The sequence below is a fragment of the Rhinolophus sinicus genome, linkage group LG05, assembly GCF_036562045.2.
Source record: "Rhinolophus sinicus isolate RSC01 linkage group LG05, ASM3656204v1, whole genome shotgun sequence".
Lineage (NCBI taxonomy): Eukaryota > Metazoa > Chordata > Mammalia > Chiroptera > Rhinolophidae > Rhinolophus > Rhinolophus sinicus.
Genome location: NC_133755.1, coordinates 92,044,832 through 92,067,631, shown reverse-complemented (window position 1 = coordinate 92,067,631; position 22,800 = coordinate 92,044,832). Strand labels below are relative to the sequence as shown.

General features: G+C 34.2%; 1 protein-coding gene across 3 annotated transcripts in view; it reads left to right on the top strand.

The window, feature by feature from the left end:
* Window positions 1-22,800, top strand: part of SUPT3H (SPT3 homolog, SAGA and STAGA complex component) — a 464,238-nt gene that overhangs the window by 9,998 nt on the left and 431,440 nt on the right. For all 3 annotated transcript variants that reach the window (XR_012496623.1, XM_074333029.1, XM_074333030.1), the window contains exon 2: window positions 2,598-2,698. Coding sequence is in view for 2 of the 3 variants with exons in the window: in XM_074333029.1 (XP_074189130.1) it covers window positions 2,598-2,698 (101 nt within the window). In the remaining variant the exon portion in view is untranslated. The remainder of the gene's footprint in view (window positions 1-2,597; window positions 2,699-22,800) is intronic.

Genomic DNA, 22,800 nt, shown 5'->3' with positions numbered 1-22,800 from the left:
ACCTCTTACCAATAAATACTCTTGATGTGAAACATTTGCAGTAGGAGGACAACCGAAGAAAGCTGTGGTTTTAATATGAATTTACTTTCTGAAATGCCTCCTCTTCTGAGAGTGTTAAAGCAGGGTGACTGGATTCGCAGAAGGGAAAAGGGGCAGAGTGCTCCAGCAATGTCGCAGGACATTTGGCCACAGTCTAATCCCACAGAATGGCATGTTTTCAAATCTGACATGAATGAACTTAAATCATAACTGTTTTTGGAGGCTGGGGTTAATACGTAATCTTTGAGTTGCACGTTTTCTCCAGGATCTCATATCTCTGTCAGTCTTCTGTGGGGACAAGTGAAACATTTTCTGAAGTCCTTAAGAAAGCCAGGTCCCTTTTTTATCACTTTGTCCTGATTCTTCAGGACTGGTCCTAGAAATTCTTGGTTTCCTATCTATTTTTACCCCAATCTTGGACTGGTGATTGGATTTTTGTTTCAAGCTGAGTTCCAAATGGCGATGCTTCTCTTCCTATATTATTTGTAGAAAATTACTTATTCCAAAAGTCTTTGTGAAAAAATAGGACAAATTTAGGCTTAAAGAAATGATGGCCGTTCACAGCATTGGCTTCTTTCTGTGTTTTCGAATTTTGGTTTTCAGGCTCAATTTGAAACTTTTCCTTTTGTTTCTCTGCTTTGCATCCTCTGGTGGTACTGGCCTGGCCATTAGGGCCCTTAGACTAGGCTAGAGCTTATGCTGGCAGATAGTTTGTCCTGCTTCAGAAGGATATCGGGATACTTTGATTTAGTGCCCCAGCTAATGGGCTCGTGTCTTAGATCTCTGTCCTGTTGCCTTCTCAGAAGCTTCATATATGACCTATCTTAGGCAGTGCTTTGTAGTAAAATTTTTTTCAGCCACCTTTCATGGGGCCCAGTCCTTCCATCCCAGCTCTTGGTAAATGGCCTTGGTTCCGGTTTCCTTTATCGATTTTAGCCAACATTTTCCACAGGAATGGTCAGATTAGAGGATGTGTTAAGAAAATAAATTTGGCAGCAATGTGGAGAATGAATTGAGATGGAAAGACAGAAGCTAGCTATAAATAGAGCTCATAGAGGGCCATTGCAGTAGGAAAAGAGGGAGGATGTAAGAACATAAAGTAGAATTTATTTGGTTTCCTGCAGATTGTAGGGTGCAGGAAGAGTCAAAGATAATGTCTGAGATTTTGAGCTGGGTCACTAGTAGCAGTGGTGGTGTGAGGAGTGAAGACAGAACTTATTTCATAAGGAAACTATTTGTTGAATTGCCTTTAGGTCTTTAGTGAAAATATTCAAGTCTCTTAAACTTTTGTGATTATGAAATAAGGGTAATCTAAATTTGTCACATAAAAGCTTTTAGTAGCAGATCAAGAAAGAATTCTTAAGATCTTTGTTTATAATAATTGCTAACATTGTGTGTTTAGAACTGTTCTGGCCATATTAGTTCATTTAGTTCTCACAACAACCTTAAGAGGGTGAAATGATCATTCCCATTTTACAGGTGAGGAAATTGAAGCACAGAGAAGTTAAATAATTTGCCCAAAGTGCTGGTAAAGTAGAAGAGCTGGGATTCAAACCTAAGCAGTCTGACTCCAGACTCCTTTTAATTAGTTTAAAGTTCTCTGTACTACTTTATTTTACCATTTGTTCTAAGTTTGTTAATTCTTCTTTAGACTCTGCAGTATATTTTTTTTTAAGGGAACTTATAGTATTGCAAAGTTTATATGATCATGAATAAATAGCTAACATTTACTCATATTGAGCACTTAATGTGTAATAATTGAGGCTTTTATCTATTTGCATTACTTCATTTTAATGTTATTTTTACTAATTATTGTTTATGGGACTGCCACATTCATTAAATACAATGGGATATATTAGAATGGACATCTCATTTTCCCATTATGCATCAGCTGAATTTTATTGGGGAAAAAAGTCACAGTTTAAAATGGATGAGTTACTTAACTGTAAGATTATATAAAGTATCTCAATGGTTCTGATCTACTGATTGATTTTGTTTGTATTATTTGTATTGGAGGCTTTAGTTCAGATGGGAATTGGATTATGCTGTGGTTTTAGAATTTTCTACCTTACAGTTGTGCAACTCTTTCTTTAAATGAAATCTCACTTGGAACCCCAATATATAAAATTGAAAAAAATCAAGAGTTGTTCTGGTGTTCTGGATGGAACTGGCAAGCAATGTGCTTGGGGGCCAGTGGGTGCTCCCTGAAATATTGCTAGTGAGTCCTAGGGCTCTCTGGAACACATTTGAAAGCCACTGACTTCTATTAAAATATTTTAATAAGTATTTTTCTTCCATTATTACAAGATATGTACTGAAATGTTTTATCATTCAAGTGAGTAATTTTTTGGTATCTTACTTGACTAAGCAGTTTTTTTCCATCCTACTGTTTCATTTTAATGGAGAAAATTAAGTATGAACAAAATCAGATTTACACAAAACATCAGAAATTTAAAAATTTTTATGTATTTTGAAGTAATTTATAATTGCTTTTGTTTTCTATGCATTTATTTATGGTTAAATACATTTTGTAAGTGTTATTTCTCTTTTCTATTTAGATGAATACTACTGCAGCCAGCCCAATGTCTACTGCTACTTCAAGTAGTGGGAGAAGTGCAGGGAAGTCTGTAAGCTTTGCAGCAGAATTACAGAGTATGATGTGAGTATGTACCTGAGCATCTTACTGCTATGTTAAGTTTATTCATGTTTATAAAAGACAATAGAAATAACAAAATTTATAAACTTAACCAGGAAACTTGTACTTAAGTAAAAACGAAATTGATAGCATTTTAAATAGCCATATGCAGAAGGGGCAAAATTAATTAAAAATGCGACAATGGGACTAGAAAATGGGATTAGAAAAATAAGTATTGGTTCGTCTTTATAAAAGAAGGAATAATTATATAAACCTTTTTGCTCTAATTATTATCTGTGTTATGAATTGTTTTTTACTAGTTTAGTTTTAGAGTTAGAAAATTTGGATATTGATTATATTCTGGGATAGTTGAAATGTTTTCACAGAGAAGTTCTCAGTTTTTCTCAAATGTGACTATAATTCTATTAGTCTAATGTAACCTAGTTTTGAGTTTTGATAATATGTGAAATCCCTGTATTTCAGAACATTGAGAAAAAACTTAGGACATTTAAAAACACATTTATGCAGTTTTTGAGAAATTGCAGTCATTAAGATTTCTTTCCTAAGGCTCCTTTCAGCTTGATTTCAGGCTTCTTGCATTGAGTGAGACTGCATATCTTGATTTAATTAGTATATCTATTAGAAATACCTGTTGGCACATAGTTTGTTGGTTCATGAAATAATTATCTGCATGAAAGGAAAACACATTAAGGGTTCTTCTTTTCCTGTGGATGCATTATTCCTGATACACCTGACAATTTTAAAACAATGTTGTTTTTGAAGGTGTAAGTGTCTTCCTCTTGTGGGTGGGTATTGATACCTTCACAGTGGATTAACTCCACTGCAGATGTTTGTTGTTCAAAGGAAGAATGAGTTTGAGCACATGTCCAATGTTTGCTTAGTGAACATGCTTTAAACAACATTGGAAACATTTAGGTCATAGGTTCTCAAACTGTTTGGTCTCAAGATCCCTTTATACTCTTAATTATTGAAGACCTGGAACAGCCTTTTTGATGTGGGTTGTATCTACTAATATTTATTGCTTAGAGTTTAAAACTCAGAAAAAAAGTTATTTGTTAATCCATTTCAAAAAATAAACCTGTTATCTGTTAACATAAATAATACATCCCCTATAAAATAATTACACTCTAAAATCCAGAATTGAAACACATTTTGTAAGATAAGATGAAAATAAAATAAATGTATTAATTTAGGAGTTGTATGAGGTGAGTCTGTTTTAAATTATGGAAAATTTTAAGGGTTTATGCTTGTTTATACTTTTAGTGTATACACTTTTAGTTTTATTGAAGTTTTTTCATTGTTTAATAGCTTTATGTTAAGAATTTTTTATGTTGTATTATTTTAATTATGTTTAAAACATTAAACGTGTTTGAAGTTTATAGAAAAATGAGGAAATCCATTTTCCTGTAGAACCAGTTCACTGATTTACTTTGTTTTAAAACATTATATATACTATATATATTATAGAGCAAAGTATAATGAACCCCGTGCATCCATCATCTAGCTTTAACAATAACTGTGTTTGCTGGTCTTATTTAACCTTTTTCCCTACTCTCCACTTTTTTTTAACGCAGTGTTTTAAAGTAAATCCCAGACATCATTTTTTATATTTGGTGGTATTTATTACAGCAGTATATTTGTTGGTAGGTAAAAAATATTCTCCATAGCAGCGGTCAGCAAACTATGGCCATGGGCCCATGGACTGGCTGCCTGTTTTTGAAAATAAGGTTTTACTGGCCCACAGCCACACTCATTCGCTTATCCATTATCTACCTCTGCTTTCATGTTACATGGCAGAGCTGAGTATTTGTGACAGAGACCACATGGCCTGTAAAGCTGAAAATATTTACTATATGGCCCTTTACAGAAAAAGCTTGATGACCCCTGATCTGAAGAAACAGTTCTCTATACGAAGAAAACTATATTTCCTTTTGTCATTTATCCTTAGGAGAGGTACTACTTAGTGCATTTGATAGACTGCAGGCCACTTAAGAAAACTGAGAGAAAAATAAAATAAAAGCTAAATTCAGCACTTTCATATTAAATACTTTTGCAAACATCTTCCCAACTAATGTGCTTAAGCTGGATTCAGAATGCAGAAGTTATTGTTGGCCATAGCTTTGGAAGAAATGTACATTTTCCTTCTATTTCAGACCTCATAGAGAGGCCACTCCTAATAGTTACATTCATCATTTATAGTCTGAAGTTATTTTTTTCCCCTTATGAATTGCTTCATAGAGCAAAAGTGTAGGGCGAAAATTGGGGGAATACTTTTTAATTTACCAATATTTTCTATTGGTATAAGGTTTTCAGGCTTTTGTTATATAACATTACAATCAGTAAACATTTGATCCTTGCTTACGTGATTTCAAATGAGAAAGTGCAGACTTAAGTCTGTGTTTCTTTTGTGTTGTTGTGTTGTAGGAATTTCATTCTGTGACTCCCTACCTTTTTTTTTTACTTTAGTTTTACAGTTCCACTAAGCCTGTTTGTATTGTACTATTTTTTAATCCTCCACTGCTACTATTTTCCCCAACCATTCACCACTAATGATCTGTTTTTCTCTTGTGTCCCAGCCCTCTAACGTAAGTGACAATGTTGTAGTGTCATTTCCATCGAATGGTTTCAGGTATCTAGTTGTCAAGCACAAATGAAATTGTCATGATCTGCTGTTAAATATAGAACTGTCAGCCAGTCTGTTCTACTATTAGAGCCTTGATAGATTCGACCATATTTTAAGTTTGGGTGGTAAATACTGCCAGTGAAGCATTCTTTAGGAAGTGCTTCTACAGATTTTAAATTAAAGGATTAGCAAACAATTGCTAGTGGGTTGGGGATGACAGCGGCTTTCCCTTACCTAGTGCTTACAACCGGGCACATTTGCTTGATGCTGCTTATCACAGCTCTTTGAATAATGTGCGCTGGAGTGGCCCAGAGGCTTTTCATTTTTAAGTTATGGAACTCAAGTAGCCTGTAAATTAGAAAGTAAAATCTTTTCAATTCACATTGCAGATATTTTAAGAAACTTCTTAGGAATTTTAATTAATGTAAGTGCACTTCAAGAAGTCTTCATTGGGCTTTCTCTTCCTTATGTATTTCTTGACTTATATTATTATTTTTCAGGTTTATAGACCTGGTGATGATGCCAGGTCTGACTGCTAGGTAACATTTAATAATTTGCATGTGATGAAATTTTAAAAAAAGGATTTTTGTTTATGTTACTTATATTTTGTAAGACTTCTTCCAAATGAAAATTTCATCTTTATTTAAAATCCACAGATTGAAAAATAACTTTTTAAAATAAGAGTTTTCTTTATATATGTTAAAATTTCCTCTTTTAATTGTACAGTTCTGCAAGTTTTGTATTTTTTTAAATCAATATTTATTGAGCCCTTAAATGCCTTCAAGGTAGTCTAGCAGTAGAGAGGAGTTTTGGAGACAAATAATTGTCACGTAATAGGATGTGACAAATTCCCTGGTAGTACACAGGAGGAAGTGATAAACTTCTGAGGGTAAGCTTCCTAACTTTAGGTCTGTAATTCTGATTGCTTCCTGGAATGTCCACTAAGTTTTCTATGAACACTTTGAACTTAGTATGTCCAAAACTGAACTAATAATTTTCTCAATAAGATTTGCTTCTTCTCTTGGGAATTTTTGGGATAAATAGCAACAACCATTTATTTGTTGCTGCACTAGACTAGGGCATAGCTGTATATGTGAAATGGTGTCATTTGGGTTTTATTTAGCAGTTTGAAGTTATGAGATGTGGAAGAATATGTTCCCAGTTCTGTCCTTAACCTTAATCTAACTTTAAAGAGGTCTAATATGTAAATATATGAATTAGTAATAGATGTTTATTAAACTGACAGAGGTTTCTTTGAATACTGAGTTTCCATAATGCATTTAGGTTTTTCAGGAAACTGGAGGAAAGAGAAATTCTTAATGTAATGTATTATAATTTCAGAAATGCTTTCATAATAGTGATAATAGTGAATGCTTGTATGGAGCATAATGTGTACTGGGCACTCTTTTGAGTATTTCCATATATCATTTCAGTTAATCCTCACACAACCCTATGAGGTAGATACTATTATTCCCATTTTATGGATGAGGAAATTGAGACACAAAGGTTAGTAACGCACCAAAAATTGCCATTATAGTAATTGGCAAAACCTGGATTTAAGCCATGTAGTCTAACTCCAGAGTCCATGCTCTTGGCAAATTATGCTAAACTACATTTCAATCAATAAAATTTTTATTTTGATTTATAAATTTAGTGAACAAATGAAGTTTTTCCAGTTTATAAACGTGTGACTAATGTGCTATAATGAAGTAATGATGTGGAAGCTAAATAATTGTTGTTAATTACTGTTATTAGTAGTGAGGTCTAATTTTTATAAGAAGTATTGGATTAAGTTATTTTCATATTACAGCATTTATTTCAATTTCCCATACCTAATCACCGAATCTTTTTCAGCAAGGCCATATCAGGAACCAAGAGAGTATAATTTTTTTCATAGAAATGATGTATTATATACTCCTTATTGGATGCTCATATTTGTGATATTTCATAATTTTGGATATAAACATGGCCACATTGTTGTTGAATTTAAATGTGTATCCTACTTTTATATTTTATCACTATTGAACATTAATATTTTAATTCCTGACATTTAAATTACACTAAAATATGTGAATACACTTACCCTTGTACTTTTTGTGAAATGCATGTATTTGGAATATTTTAAGATATACACTGGTTTATAAACATAACAAGAATGAGGAAGATTTTCAGATTCTATGAAACTGGTCACAGTTTGTCCTGACAGTGAGAAAATGTGTCAAAGCTGATTTAGAACATAAAAGCACTGTGTAACTGAAAGTTAGTTATACTTTCTTTCCCTTTCAGAAATAAGGAAATGTTTAAATTGCTAGATCCAACTGAATTAAGTATCTGCATTAAAAAATGTGTCATTTTATAAATGTGACAAAATACAATTTTGAATTTGTATTTAAATATATTTATCAATTCTCTCATCAAAAGAGAATAACTAGGCCTTTCATGTTAGGATAGTACGTATATAATTACCAGGGGGGAAAACAATTGCTCAATCTTAGAAGTGATTTTTTTTTGAACTTCAGGGAAATGGAATCATTTTAGTAATTCTGTGATGCAAAATAGGTAAAAAGTCACAGATCTGTCATTTTAAAATTGCAGTGCAGTTGCACCTTATCACACTGGAGGATGGGCTACCTGTTCTGAACTAATACGTATGACGGCAGAACCAGGACCTAACTGATAGGCAGTTATTTATAGTCTTCCCTTATCTTTTAGTATTCATTCCAGTGTGTTCCTGAGTTCTCTTCTGGACCCTTCTGAGGGTATTCTCCAGCATATGGTTTCTGTACAGTATTAACTTGATAAAATCTGAAAACTATCTTTCAGATAAGGGATTGTGAACTTGATGAAATGAGATACCAAATCAAAGCACATAGTATCATTCCTGGTACATAGTAAACACTGTCCTTTTAATTGTTGTCATCTTTGAAAAAATAATCATCAATGTAGTGATTAAGAAGTTTGCAAAAATGTGTCAAGTGCAAGGGGAAATGTTTGCAGTTTTATGGGAAGAATTTTTATAATTACCTAGACAGAAAACAATGATTTGTCTACATTATAGCACGCTGTGCAGTAGAACTTTATATGTGATGGAAATTTCTATTTCTGTGCTCTCTAGTATGATAGCTACTGACCCCATGTCAAATTGGCAAATATAATTTTTTTTTAACATTTCTTAATGGACTACTTTTTAATCTTAAGTAAAATTCCATATGCCTTAAAAAAATACTATAGTCTTTTGGTTTTCTGATTGGCATAACATTTTTTTCTCAGGACAAAATAGTTCACAAACCACTTTTCTAGAGAAAAATAGTGAGAAGTAGTCCTTAATCTGTTATCTTTGATTGATTGCTTTCTTCCTACCTTACTTTTTAAGTTTCTCTGTCTTAAAAGAACCATGTTATGACCAGTTTTTGGCATGGTTTGTAGAGTGTCACTAGCCTTTTGTGGCTTTCTTCCTATTTTAGTATTACATGGGTTGGTAATGTGTGTTTAATAGGGATAACAATATACTAGAAATATGTTTCTGCCAATTATGGGTTAAGTTAAACTTTTTGGGGGTGACCTGGCAATCAATTAATACTTATTTCTATAACAAAAATAATACTCTTTTTGTTTGGAATTACTTCTAAACTGTCAAACTTGGAGTACAACCATATTTAAGTCTAACACTGATGGTATGTTTTATTCTGCCTCTTCCAACCTAGAATTTGGGTTTAACTGTGTCCTTTATTATTATTTATTAACAGTGTCTTCTGATTCTTTATAAGGATGTGAACAGAGATGATGGTTGTTTATAACATATAAGAAAACTTTACTTATCTGGAATTTGTAATTAAATATTAGTATTTTAAAGGGTAAATTCATATAAAGGACAATAATGCCACATACATGTGAATGATTAAGACAGCATGATACAGTGGCAGGATTGCAGATTTGAAGCCAGAAGATCTTGGTTCATTTCTGTACTGGTGGATTTGATATGTTGAGAACAAAACACCCTTCCCCACCCCATACCCCCCAAAAAAAAAAAACACAGGGAAATGTTATATCAATATTTTGTTCAAAATGAAGTGTTTTATATTTCCTTACTATAAGGAAACAGTTCATGTTATTTTCTGAAAAGCAAAAAAAATCAGAAAATGCAGAAAGGTCATGAACACTTTAAACTCACTGAATTAAAGCAGGGAAATCATATGGCATCTGTCTTTCTCTGACTGACTTACTCCACTCAGTACAATATCCTCTGGGTCCATCCATGTTGTTGCAGATGGCTGGATTTCATTGTTTTTTTATGGCTGGATAGTATTCCATTGTATATATGTTCTACCTCTTCTTTATCCACTTGTTGGTATTATGCCCAAGTTGCCTCCATATCTCGGCTATTGTAAATAATGTTGCAATGAATGTATGGATGCACATGTTCCTTTGAAGGAGTGTTTTGTGTTTCTTTGGATAAATACCCAGAAATGGGATTACTGGGTCCTTCTTTGTCTCTTCTGATAGCCTTTGTTTTAAAGTCTATTTTGTTTGCTATAAGTATTGCTACTCCAGATGTTTGTTTTTTATTTTCCAGTTTCATGAAATATCTTTTTCCATCCTTTACTTTCAGCCTCTGTGTGTCTTTCGATCTGGAGTCACTTGTAGGCAACAATGTAAAGGTCTTGTTTTCTTATCCATTCATCCACCCAATCTTTTGATTGGAGCATTTAATCAATTTACATTGAAAATAATTGTTGATAAATATGTAGATTACTAGTTTATTATTCATAGTTTTGATTTTTTTTCTTCTTAAATAAATTCCTTTAACATTTATTATAGTACTGGTTTGGTGGTGATGAACTCCTTTAGCTTTTTCTTGTCTGGGAAGCTCTTTACCTGTCCTTTGATTCTAAATGATAGCTTTGCTGGGTAGAGTAATCTTGGTTGTAGGTCTTCGCTTTTCATCACTGAATATTTTGTTCCAGTCCCTTCTGGCGTGCAGAGTTTTTGTTGAGAAATCACCTTATGGGAGCTCCCCTGTAGTTAACTGCTCTTCTTTTGCTGCTTCTATGATTCTTTCTTTGTCTTTAACCTTTGACATTTTAATTATGATGTGTTTTGGTGTGGGCCTGTTTGGTTGGGTTCATTTTGTTTGTGACTCTCTGCACTTTCTGTGCTTGTACGTCTTGTTCCTTCACCAGGTTAGGGAAGTTTTCTGTCATTATTTTTTCAAAAATTTTGTCAATTCCTTGCTCTCTCCTCCTGGTACCCCTATGATGTGAATGTTAATATGCTTGATATTCCAGAGGCCCCTTAAACTGTCTTCATTTTTTTGGATTCTTTTGCTGTTGGGTGTTTTCTGCTACCTTATTTTCCAAATCACTGATTTGATTCTCTGCTTCATTTAATCTATTGATTCCCTCTAATGTATTCTTTATTTCAGTTACTGTATTCTTTATTTTTATTTTATTTTTTTAATGTTTTCTATCTTCATTTTTATCTTTCCTATCTCTTTGTTGAAGTTTTCCCTGAGATCATTGAGTGTCTTTATAAGCAGTGTTTTGAACTCTGCATCTGGTAGACTGCTTGTCTCCATTTTGTTTAGTTCTATTTCTGGAGCTTTGTTTTGTTCTTTCATTTGGGACATACTCCCCAATTTGGCTGCCACCCAGTTTTTCTATGTATTAGGTAGAGCTGCTGTGTCTCCCAGTCTTAGTAGAATAGCCTTATGTGGTAGGTGTCCCATGGTGCCCAGTGGCGCAGGCTCCCTGGTCACCTGAGCCGGGTTCTTCAGGTGTGTCCCTTGTGTGGATTGTGTGGCCTCCTGTTGTAGTTGAGCCTTGATTGCTGTTTGCACGTGAATGGAGGGATTGACCCTCAGGCTGATTGGTTGTGAGGACTGGCTGTGACTACAGTGGACGAGCTGTTGTAGAGGGGCTGACCCTATGGAGCAGGATTTGCTTTAGTGGAGTGTTGGTGCCATCGCAGTCTACCCTTTTGGTGTGTCATTTGTAGAGGAGGTCATTTGTGGTCTGGTCTGAAGCTGGCCACAGAGTGTGTTGGTTCTGGGGCCTCTTGGAAGTGGCTCTGTTGCAGGCCAAGGTCAGCCACTGCTTGTGCCCTGCCGGGGGCCACTTGGTATGAGCTATGAGTGATCTCCAGATGATTGTTACTTGTACTGGGCTTGGAGGTGCCTGGGAAAGGATAAGCTGCGAACTGAGGCAGGCTGCTGGTAGTTCTGGGCTTGAGGTTGCTTAGCAAGAGTTATGGTGCATGTTGAGGCCAGATATTGCTTTCTTAGGGTTTGGGAACCTTTGAGAGAGTTTAGGAAAGTCCTCATCATGAGCCAAGACACGTCTTTTGTATGGAAAAGCCACAGGAAGCAGCTTGGGTATGTCTGCAAGTTGGATGGGATAGAGTTTCAGGGAGTCACCCAGGTGGGGTGAACAGTGTTAGAGAGGTTGTTGGAGACTCAGATATGGCATCTGCCAGTGTCTGTAAGCTGGGTTGGGGATGGGCTTAACAAAGGAACAATAGCTTCTGCCAGCACTTCTGTCTGGGAGAAAGCTGCCCCATTAGCCCTCGCCCTGATGCTGGACAATTTTGTTCCTCCTAGTATGTCCCTGGCACTCTTTGGGTTGCTGCCTCTGTGCTAGAGCTCAGAGCAAGTGAGTCTGTCAGTGAGTAGGTCCTTGCACGGGCCTTTTAAGAGAAACTTCTGGGACTCCAGCAGCCCGTCATCTCAGCTACAGTCTCTGCTGGTTTTCACAGCCAGAAGTTGCTCTTCCCATCACTGGGACCCTGGGCTTGGGGTGAATATTGTGAGGCTGGGATCCCTTGCTCCTCAGGGGGAACCTCCACAGCTAAGATATCTCTCTGGATTTTTAACTGCCACACATGGGTGTGGGACCAGCCCATTCCTCATCTCTGTTCCTCCTGCTAGTCTTGAGGTGGCTTCTTCTGTATGTCCTTGGTCATAGGACTTCCGTTCAGCTAGATTTCAGGCAATTCTCAACGATGGCTGTTCTGTACTTTAGTTGAATTTTAATGTAGTCATGAGAGGAGGCAAGCACAGCAATTTCCTGCTCCACCATCTTGACTAGAAGCCTTGATTGATGTTATGAAATCTTGATACCTATTACCTTATATTGAAGTCTTAGAAGAAGACTTTTTGAATCTAAAGCTTTTTTGATAGTAACTTCCTAATTTTTCCTCCTGGATAGGTGGACTGATTTATATTTCCTTAACAGTTATGAGACCATCCTCCTTCATCTCTCTCTCTCTGACCTTCAATGTTAGAAACATTGTGTTGTTTTACAGCTTTTCTGTGACTACTGAGTTTGAACATATTTACATTTCTTCATTTGTGGGTGTTTGTATTCTTAGCACAATTTTACTGAGTTCTTGATTTTTTCCCTATTGTTTGTTGAAGGTTTTTAATATTGAAGGTATTGATCCGTTTTTGATCATGTTTAGCAATCTTTCTTACCCCATCTCCCCCCATCTTTTGGTTTCCTTAAGTTTATAGTGATTTCTTTTTAGTATGCACTTTTTCATTTTTAATGTAGTTAAATTGGTCTTCTACTTCTTTGTTGCTTCCACCTGTGACAGAAAGTCCTACCTTCAGTTTTGTACATGTCGTCATGTACTTCTTATGTTTCGGCCTTTTAGTTTTGACAGTTTAATTTTTAATCCATTATTTTGTTGTATGGTGTCAAGGAGGGTTCTAAGTTAAAAAATATTTTACTTTAAATTGGTTTGCCAGTGGTGCCACTACCACAATTATATAAACCTTCCTTTTCCCTCATAATTGAAATGCTACCTTTATGAGATAATAAATTATTTTTGACTTTCTGCTTTGTTCCATTGAATTGTCTATTCCTTTGCCAGTGCTGCATTACTTTAGTTATTATAGCTTCTTAATATGTTTTAATATTTGGTATTATAGTTCAAGGTCATCTGCATAACTTTTCTTTTTAAAATATTTCTTTTCTCTTTTCCTATTTTTATTCTTCCAGATGAATTTTTACGAGTCATTTTATCAAGCTCCAAAACAAATTCTATGTGCAAATTTTAAGCAGTTTTATTTTTCTTTTTATGCCTTTTGCTCTATACTCAGATTTCAGACATTGATCTGTGCAATTCATTTTACTTTTAAAGTTGATTAATGAAATAATTTTGCATTTAGAAAGTTTATTTGAAACAACTCTGGATAGATACTGACTAATGAATGAGTTGGTTAACTGCTGTATGATTAGAGACTGAAGAACTTCTCAGTTTTCTTTAATATTTGTTTTTCTTGCTTAAATGTAGAAATGTGCTGTGTCTGCAGTATGTAAAAATCAGCCAAACTATTCTCTCAACTTTAAATCATGCAGTTATTGTCTTATGTTTGAATGGTGAGCATGATTGGAAAAAAAAGACTAATTTTTTTATAAGTATGAAAAATTTTTCTTACTAATAGAATTTTATATATAAGGCCTCTATGCAATATAAATCATAGACAAGAAATATGTTTTACATATCTTTCATTTTATACACATATGAGCTAATCTGTGATAAAATGGATGTTATTTTGACCATTTTAATGAAAACATTTCTATTGTAGATTATGTACATTTATGACTATGTATAAACAGATTACCGCATATAATTTAACCTTATTAAACTAAAATTTCATTGTAAATATCAGGTGTTGCAATGTACTGTACTATAGTGATGCCATAGGGCACCATAGAGGCATAAAATATACTTTACTCCTATGGTAAATAGTCCTACTTTATTATGCTGTCTTAATTTATATATATATATATATATATATGCGCCTATCCATATATCTCTATATAGAGAAACTATGTGTAGATATATGTAGATTTATTTTAATAGTATTTTTGTATTTTCTCTCTCCTTTGCAGCTGCTATTTTTGTTGCTGTCATTGTGTCATGCTATGGCAATGTTTCACCTTGCCCCTGTTTGAATGCTGCTTTCAGTCAACAGTAGACTAGTAATCCAAGTTATTAGATTTTGTATCTAAAATGAGAGTTCATAAGCTCGGAAAGCCTGACACACTTTCTCGTCTTAGGAAAAATCACTTGAAAATCTTTGGCCATAAACTTAATCACTTTTGAGAGTTGAGTTTACTTTTTAGTTCTGGTTTTTGCCTGTGTTTTTAATAGCTGAAATTGTCAGGTAGCAGGTCACAGTTTATTTGTAAGTCCTTTGTTTGGGACTGAATCTATTTTCTCAGCAAAATAGTGTTAGGAATTTTAGTTAGGTTGCTGGGTTCAATACACACACAAAAATTTTTGTTCCCATAAAGAATGTCTGAAATAATATTTTTAGCTTTTCCTAATTATCATTCATAACATTTTGGAGAGGTAGGCAAGGCGACTGGCTGGAGTTGGCAAGGACAGGGGAGGTAGGGAAGCTTGAGGAAAGTGGTGAAGGTTTATAGTGGCAATAGTGGAGTTAGGGAGAGAAAGCTAATTAGAAATATGCTTAGTGTTTCCTAAGTTATCAAGGATTCAGCTGAGCTTGCTGAATCTTCTAACAGCATATTTTCTTCAGCAGCGCTCAGCTGCTGGGCATAGGGCTGGAAAAGAAAGGTGACTGGGTTGATATGGGATTTGGAGCACAGATGTAGCAGAGTAATGTTGAAATTTGAGGTGTTAGAGGTTCTCATCACTGAGCATAGGCTGGTGGGAGGGATGGAATGGAAAGTATGAAGCGACTGATCAATTTGTAGAAAAATGGGAGAAGGAAAAGGGTTTGGAGATTTCACTGAAGTGTAAAATTAAGTAGAGTAGAAGTAGTAATTAAGAGAGCTGGAGGAATAGAAAATGTAACAGAAAACAGAAGCATTAGCTTGGACATCTCATCCTCCTGGAAGACTTCTGTGTTCTAGCTCGTCTTGTCAATTGCCTTTCTGTGTGCTGTGGTGTGTTGTACTATACTCTTATAAAATTCCTTATTTTACTGTATTACAGGGATCTGTTTACTTATCCATCTCTATTCTCCAATGTAAGCTTCCTGAGTAGAGAGATTATTTTAATTTTCCTGTTTTACGGTACCTGGTATCTATTAGGTACCTAGTAGGTATTGAATTTAATAGAATACATAGGAAGTTGTGTTCATAGTAGGACACTGTAGTTTAGGAGGGCAATCTCTCTGAGAGTTGCTACATTTGAAAAGAGATCAGAAGTCTTCAAAATGGAACAGGTAGGAAATAGGGGCATTGGTAATTATCTTCATATTACATGTCCATGTTTGAAATTCAAATTACTGTTTTAATTTGGTCATCCCTGATTTCTTAAGGCTTTGAATATTTTTATATCATGTATCAGGTATTTATTTCATTTCCTTATTATTAACTTCAGAACTGAAGGTATACCATTCGCATTATTCTCTTACTACATTTAGTTTCTTATTCATTTTAGCTGCATGAAAAACCTTTTTAGGTGTAACATACCATTAGAGTGTCTCTGATTTACTTGAAACCTATACTGCTTTTAGAAAATTGTAGTATATATGTAGTGTTTGGTTTGTAGAAGGAAGAACGGTCTGGTGGAATCATGCAAACATGAATGAATCTCATTAGTTCTCTTTTTATATTACTGTAAGATCTTTATTGTTTATAAATTCAAGTAACGATAGTCATCTCAGGTTTCTTGTGTGGATTGAATCGGATTACATAAATCATTTGCATAGGAGATAGGTAGGTGTTCAGTGCAATTCTGTGAATGTATCTATTCCTTTTAAATTAGTTTGACTTTATAAGATTATAGATAGAATTGAACCTCAACATATTTTTGTAGGTCCACCTATCTGCCTTCATTTGGAAACAAGGGATTCTGGGTAGTATTAATTAGTTAGACTGAATGAATGGAATAGAAATTGTTTAGGGCAGTCTTCTTATTTACTCATAGTAAACTGAAGAGCAGAGATGAGGTAATTTGCTCTCGGATGTGTAGTAGTAGGTTAGTTTGGGTTCAGAACTATATATAATACTATATATACCTGGTCTTCTGAATATCAGTTCAGTTCACTTTCCCAGAGCCTTTCTGCTATATATTAGTATTAATTTAACTCTCCCTTATTCCTTATTTTTTAAACTTCCACCACTGACTCAGTTCTTTGTTTTATTTCTATATTTGAGATGCCACTACAATATTGGACCCACTTTAAAGTAATGAATGAAGTGTATACTTGAATAATTTATATTAATTTAGAGCATAACTTCTTTATGCGCCTTGATTTCTGTGATCAACCATTATAGACTCCTTTGAAAGTACATAGACTTCATTCATTTACACACTACTGGGATATCTAAATTTCCTGATTAGAACCTGACATTTAGCTGACAAAAGAGCTTATCCTTAAAATTTTTTGTTTTTATTTTTAATAAGCTTCCTTTAAAAGATATAGTGACCTAATTTTGACCACATTTCAGTAGCCAGACATTATTTTTTTATAAATTCTTTGAAATTAGTTTTTTTCCTCTCATTTCTACTCCCAACATTTAGTGTAAAGCAGTGCCACCCAACGTACCCAATATGTGAACTGTTTGTCACTGGTCTTTTATGAGATAAGTAGCTTGAACCAGATTGTAAACCAGTCCTCTGCTTCCTTCATTGAGATTGTTTTCCTCTGAGAAAAGCTGAATTAAGTGGAATGTATAGTGATGCAGTTAGCTCACATTTTGTTGCAAAGATAAGAACATCTTATCGTGGACTTGTAATAAACAGTTCTTAGATTATTGTCTGATGGCAGATCACATTTGATCGAAAGGAGTACTGTATGCTAATGCTTTTCATTTATTTGATTATTCATTTATTTGATTATTCAACAAATGCCTGTTGTGTGCCTGGTGTGTACTAGGCACTTTTCTAGATTCTGCGGATATAGCAGAGAATAAAACAAAAAAACTCCTAGTCTCATGGAGCTTACATTCTAGTTCTATTAGAAATACCATTATAATGTCTCATTTATCAGAATGTCTGTTGTTTTTATAGTAAAGTGTATTTTTGCAGTTTATGTGCACTTGAACCTTTGACTTATATATGTATATCTTTACATATAGTGGTAATACTACTTTTTAAAACAAATTTAAACATTTTAAATTAATCAACTTAATTTTTTAGTTGATGCTTCTGAGCTCTCTAGGTAGAGAATTGTGTTCTCCACAATAATGGTTATTTCTCTTTTAAATCAGAACTTCCAGAGCTTTAATAACTAAGAGTGAGGATCAGAGACCTTTTTATTCCTGATTTTAATGGAAATGGTTTTCATATTCACTAGTATGATACTGACTTTTAATTTAAAATAGTTTAAATCACTTTGAGGAAGTAGTTTTTGTTTTCCTGGATGTAAAAAAGAAAAATGAAAGGGAGTTGAATTTATCAGATGCCAAAAGGTAATCTTTGAGATGATTATACGCTTCTTTCCCAAGTGATCTGCCATTTGTTATATTAACAAATCTCTCATTAAACCACGTCTATAAACTTGTGGCAGTTTATTATCATTTTGTTAATGAATTATATCTTTACAAATAGAGATTAATCTAGAACCCATTTATGTCTCTAAAATAGAGATTAATCTAGAATGCACTTGAACCTTTGACTTAAAACCTATCACTTTCATATAATGATAATACTACTACTAATTACATTTTTGGCTTAGGTAATTTTCTTTTTCCTGTGACTTATAATACTTTTGAAAACAGTAATTGTATTTTTGAGTCACATTGCAGTTGTACTTGAAATTAGTGTTTCTGAAGCAAGGGCCTTTTGATTTAGAAGGAGATGTAGAAGGAGTTAATTTCTAATGAAAGAAAACAGTGATAACATGAATTGATTCTACAGCATATGTGGATGGAACAATGTATTAAGCAATCATTCTTTGGTTGCCTGTTTTATATTACTGACAGATGTCCTATTTGTCAGACTTTAGAGTATTTTAGAGGTTATACTGCAATATTAGAATTTTAATGATGAAATATACTGGCAGATTAAATGGATGAAAACCAATGCAACAGCCTATTGCTTGGTTCTGATGTCCTGGTTTTTAGCTTTAGGGTGCATCAGAGTCACCTTAGAGCTTTGCTAAATCAAGACTGCTGGGCCTCATCGCCAGGCTTCCTGATTCTGTACATCTAGGGTGAGCCCAACAATTTGAGAGCCAGTGCACTAATGTTATCTCGCAATGGCCCCTCGATTTATCAATAAACAGCTGATTTAATCACAGTTGTAGCAGATGGTGATTAAAACTCATCAGGTAAAATAAAAGCCAAGAAAGAAACTTAACATTTTTCTTAATCCTCACTTTTAGTAGACTAATCAATAGAAGACTAAGGGACACAGTGTAGAGAATTACAGGGATTCGTCATTGTGACTTTAAATATGCAGAGGTACACTGAAATAGCGATGCTCTGTTTCTCCCCTAGTGTGTGTGTCCCCAGAAGGACCAAGTTCACATTTAGGTGCTCCGTTCATGTTATAGTCGGTAACACTTATAATCACGATGCAACTGAGTATATAGAGACACAATTTTATATTAGTGGAAGGATTATGAATATAAACGTCTTTACTCATAAATTTATTCATTCATCATTTACTAAGTGCATATGTTATGCTATGCACTGTGGATACTTTGCATAAATAAATATTTATAAATTGTGATGAGGACTGAGAGAGACAATGTACAGGGTACTAGGAAACAGTGGAATGTGGGAACCTAATTTAGGGAAAGCCTGTCTAAGGAAGCAGGAATTTTGGCTACAAGTTACAGAAAGAGGAAATATGACTACCATCACTAAGCAGGCATTGTGCACTGACATCTATCCATATACTACTTCATTTAATAGCCCTATTAGTTGGATAATGTTATTCCCAAATTTTAGGTGAAGAAATGAGGATTAGAGAAATAACTTTACAAAGTTACCCAGGTATTTAAGGGTGGAGCTGTATTCCATCAGGTTTTTCTGACTTCATAGCCAAACTTTTAACTACTGTGTTACATTAGGGAGATTTGAGAATATTTTCTTAATTATTGAGTAGCAATAAGTTACCTTCGTATTTTACTTTTTCTTATTTTTACTCCAAGGCCCTGCTTTTTGATTCTATAAACTAGACATAAGTAGACCATTTAGGGGCATACACACATACATATTCAAATACACACATGCATATACATACATATTTATACTTGTATAATTTATTGTAAAAGTAATATGTTTGAGAGATTTTTGGAATCTCTAGAGCAAAAGAAAGAAATAGTCTCATCATCCAGAGATAGCCATATTGACATTATGTTTAATTATTTCAGTAATCATACCATGTATACAAAATTATTTATTGATAGACGTACAGTGTTCAAATGAAATATACATCTGTTTTGGAATACTAATAATTTTTTAATAGTTTCATTTCATAATATATTGAGTTTAGCCTTCTATAGGTAGTGAGAAGGAAGAGGTTTCACATTTTTCATGAAGTAAAATTAAAAGCATTCTGGAATAGTCATCTTTAGGAGTCAAATTTGGCAACTCATTATTTAACCTTGTTGCTCTGATGGAGTGAAGTTTTTATAAGAGTTATTAATAATCTAATTTCTGTTCTGGTTTTCTCATTTTCAAGGCCTATAAATAACTTTAAAGAATAAGACCTAATTTTGACCCGTAGTTTGCCATTTCTTTAAGACATATTGTGCAGATAGTGTCACTGATTTTTTTTTATGCTATTACTTTTCATTTACTGATTTTCATCCATTGCGTGAAGTAAGTTTGTTTTGTGAATACAGAAAAAGAAACCATTTGGATTTCAGCCCTCTATTTAAAGGACAGTCCCACAGGACTGTTTCTTTCATTTGAAATATTTTCTCTACTGTGTGCATACTTCTTTGCTTTTGTAGACAGACCCCAAGGATGCCAGAAGAGTTTAAAAATATGTGGAATGTAAGCCTTGCCGCATTTTACGTTTATTAACCAAATTTTTAAAATATAAAGGTCAGATTTTGTTTTTATCAAACTTAACATCTTGCCTTTAATGATATATGCCTATTCCTTTTGGGTTCATTATGTGTCATAGTGATTTGTGTTGAGGTATTTCTTTTGTGCACATCTACCACCAAAAGATTTTAAATACAATTGCAGAACTTTACATTTGTAACTTGAGAAACAAGGAAACACATTTAAAAAAGAAAATCAGAGCACCATTTCATAAGTCATACATAAATCAGTGAAATAAAATTCACTTTAAAAAGCATGATAATTGTTCACTATAGTTTAATTTAAACTACGACTCTTATGTCTAAGCTGTTGAAGTAAATTGAGTTTATATATTAGCCAGGTATCATATTCACACGTAAGCCTTAAAATGATGTGTGTAAATAATTCTTCCCTCTTAGCTTCTTTCTCTGGTAGTAAATTTTTATTGAAATCAACTCCAGTTTTTAAATATATAAAGTATCACCTTTATTCTTTTTCAGCCATCAAAATTACTTTTAAAGTTTTTTTCTTTTTTCTTACGTAGTATTTCTTTAGCATGTCTTTTTTCTGTGCCTGTTATCAAATTCCTTTTCTACGTCTTTATTTTTTCTTTACACAATTGTTCATATTTCTGTCCATCCACTCATTCATTAATTCATTCAAGACATGCTTATTGAATTCCTATTACATGCTAGGCATTTTGCTAGATATGTGGAAAGGAAATAAGGGGAGGAGAGAGGGAATAAGAATTCTTTTGTACCTATCGATACTATGAAGTGTGACTTTTATGTTTCTTATGTTCTGTTGTGGTCATCACATGTAGATTTTACCATTTCCATTTTACAGATGCGGATTTAGGTTCAGAGAGATTAAGGATTTGCGTAGAGAACATAGTTTATAAGCAACAGAGCTATGATTTGACCCCAGGAATATCTTGATTTTATACACTGTTTCCGTCCTACATGGGAGACGGGTAAATTAAGTATATTTCTTGTCTCCACAGTGTGTGTACTTTAGTGTACTGTGTATCTCTGTGCTTTGCGAAGATGTCTGCAGGACTGCTCAGAGAGGGCGTGAGGTTCTAGCTATCTTCTCAACCCTTCTCCCTTGGCACCAGAGATGCTAAAATTATTAGCCTTTCTCATAGCATTTCATGTGAAAAACAGGTTTTGCAGTTAAAAAGAAAAAAGCTTCAGAGTCACTGGTCTAGAAGAATTATGTATGTTTACATATATGTATATAAGAGAGTCTCATACACAGAAACAGAGACAGAATGATGGGAGATGGATATGAGAGAATGACGGAGATAAATATGTGAAAAGAGTTGCAGATATATTCCTATGCAAATACAGAGATAGGTAAAAGGATTTTCAATTTGATGAAAGCTTGTGAAAATAATTATCTGAGTTCTGTCTTCAAGGATAGGTAATATTTGGCACTGTAGAAATTTGGGGGGAAGGTGGTAGTGTGGATAGGTAGGGAGCACTGCAAGTAAGGGAAACAAAGAAATGAAAAACAGTGATCAAAGAGGCAAAGGTGAAGCCTGTGGGGCAAATAGTTTAATGTGTCTGCAGAGAAACTTGTTTGTAGGAAATACAGACAAAAACTGGTGATTGGTAGCGGAACGTGGCAAGCTTTGAGGGCCAGACTGTGGAGTTAGGTCTTTTCCATAGGTATGGGAATCCTTAAGAGGTGTTTGAAAATGTGAAAGTGTGATGTATGTTGATACTGGTTAAGGAGGATTGATTATAAGCAGCATGTGAAATGGATTAGCTCTGGGAATCCCTATTGTAGTAGTCAGGTGAGAGGTAGTGGCAGTGGGAATGAAGACTAGGAAACAAATACGAGTGATAACACAAAGGCTGGATTGTTAGGTATTGGAGACTGATGGAATTGGTGAATTAGTTACCCAAAATTATTCCAAGTTTTCTATCCTGGAGGAATGGGAAGCTGGTGGTGCCAAGTGGCAAGTTGGAGTGTTGAGTTTCATCATTTGTAGCTTAGCTGACTCCAGAAAGATTTGAGGAGTTTATAAGTGTTTAGAATAGAATAGGATAGGAAAAATGAAATAAAGGTGAAGCCTAAAAGGAATAGCGATAAAAAACTCATCCAGAGTTAAAAATGCGCAGAGATGCACTTAATGAAGTGCCTCTCTGGTTGTTGAGATGGGGTGAGTTTTGCTGTCAAGCTTTCTAGCAAATGGGAAATCATAACGTTGTGTACTGTACTATCTCAAAAAGAAATGGTATTCACAATCCATGATACAACACATGTAGCAGTTTTGGGGAGTATAACAGTTTTTGGTGCTGAGGCCTGAGAGAATTTTCTTCCATGGCAGCTTGTGGAGACACTTTATTATATACTCAACAGTATCCTTAACGGTATCTCGACAGTAAATATAATGTTGAGTATTCAGTTGAATCTTACAAGCTAAGGAAACAGTGCCGTTCAGTGAAAGCACATTTATTTATTTATTTTTAAAGACATTAATGGAGAGTGAGCTCAAGAATAGTGTTTTC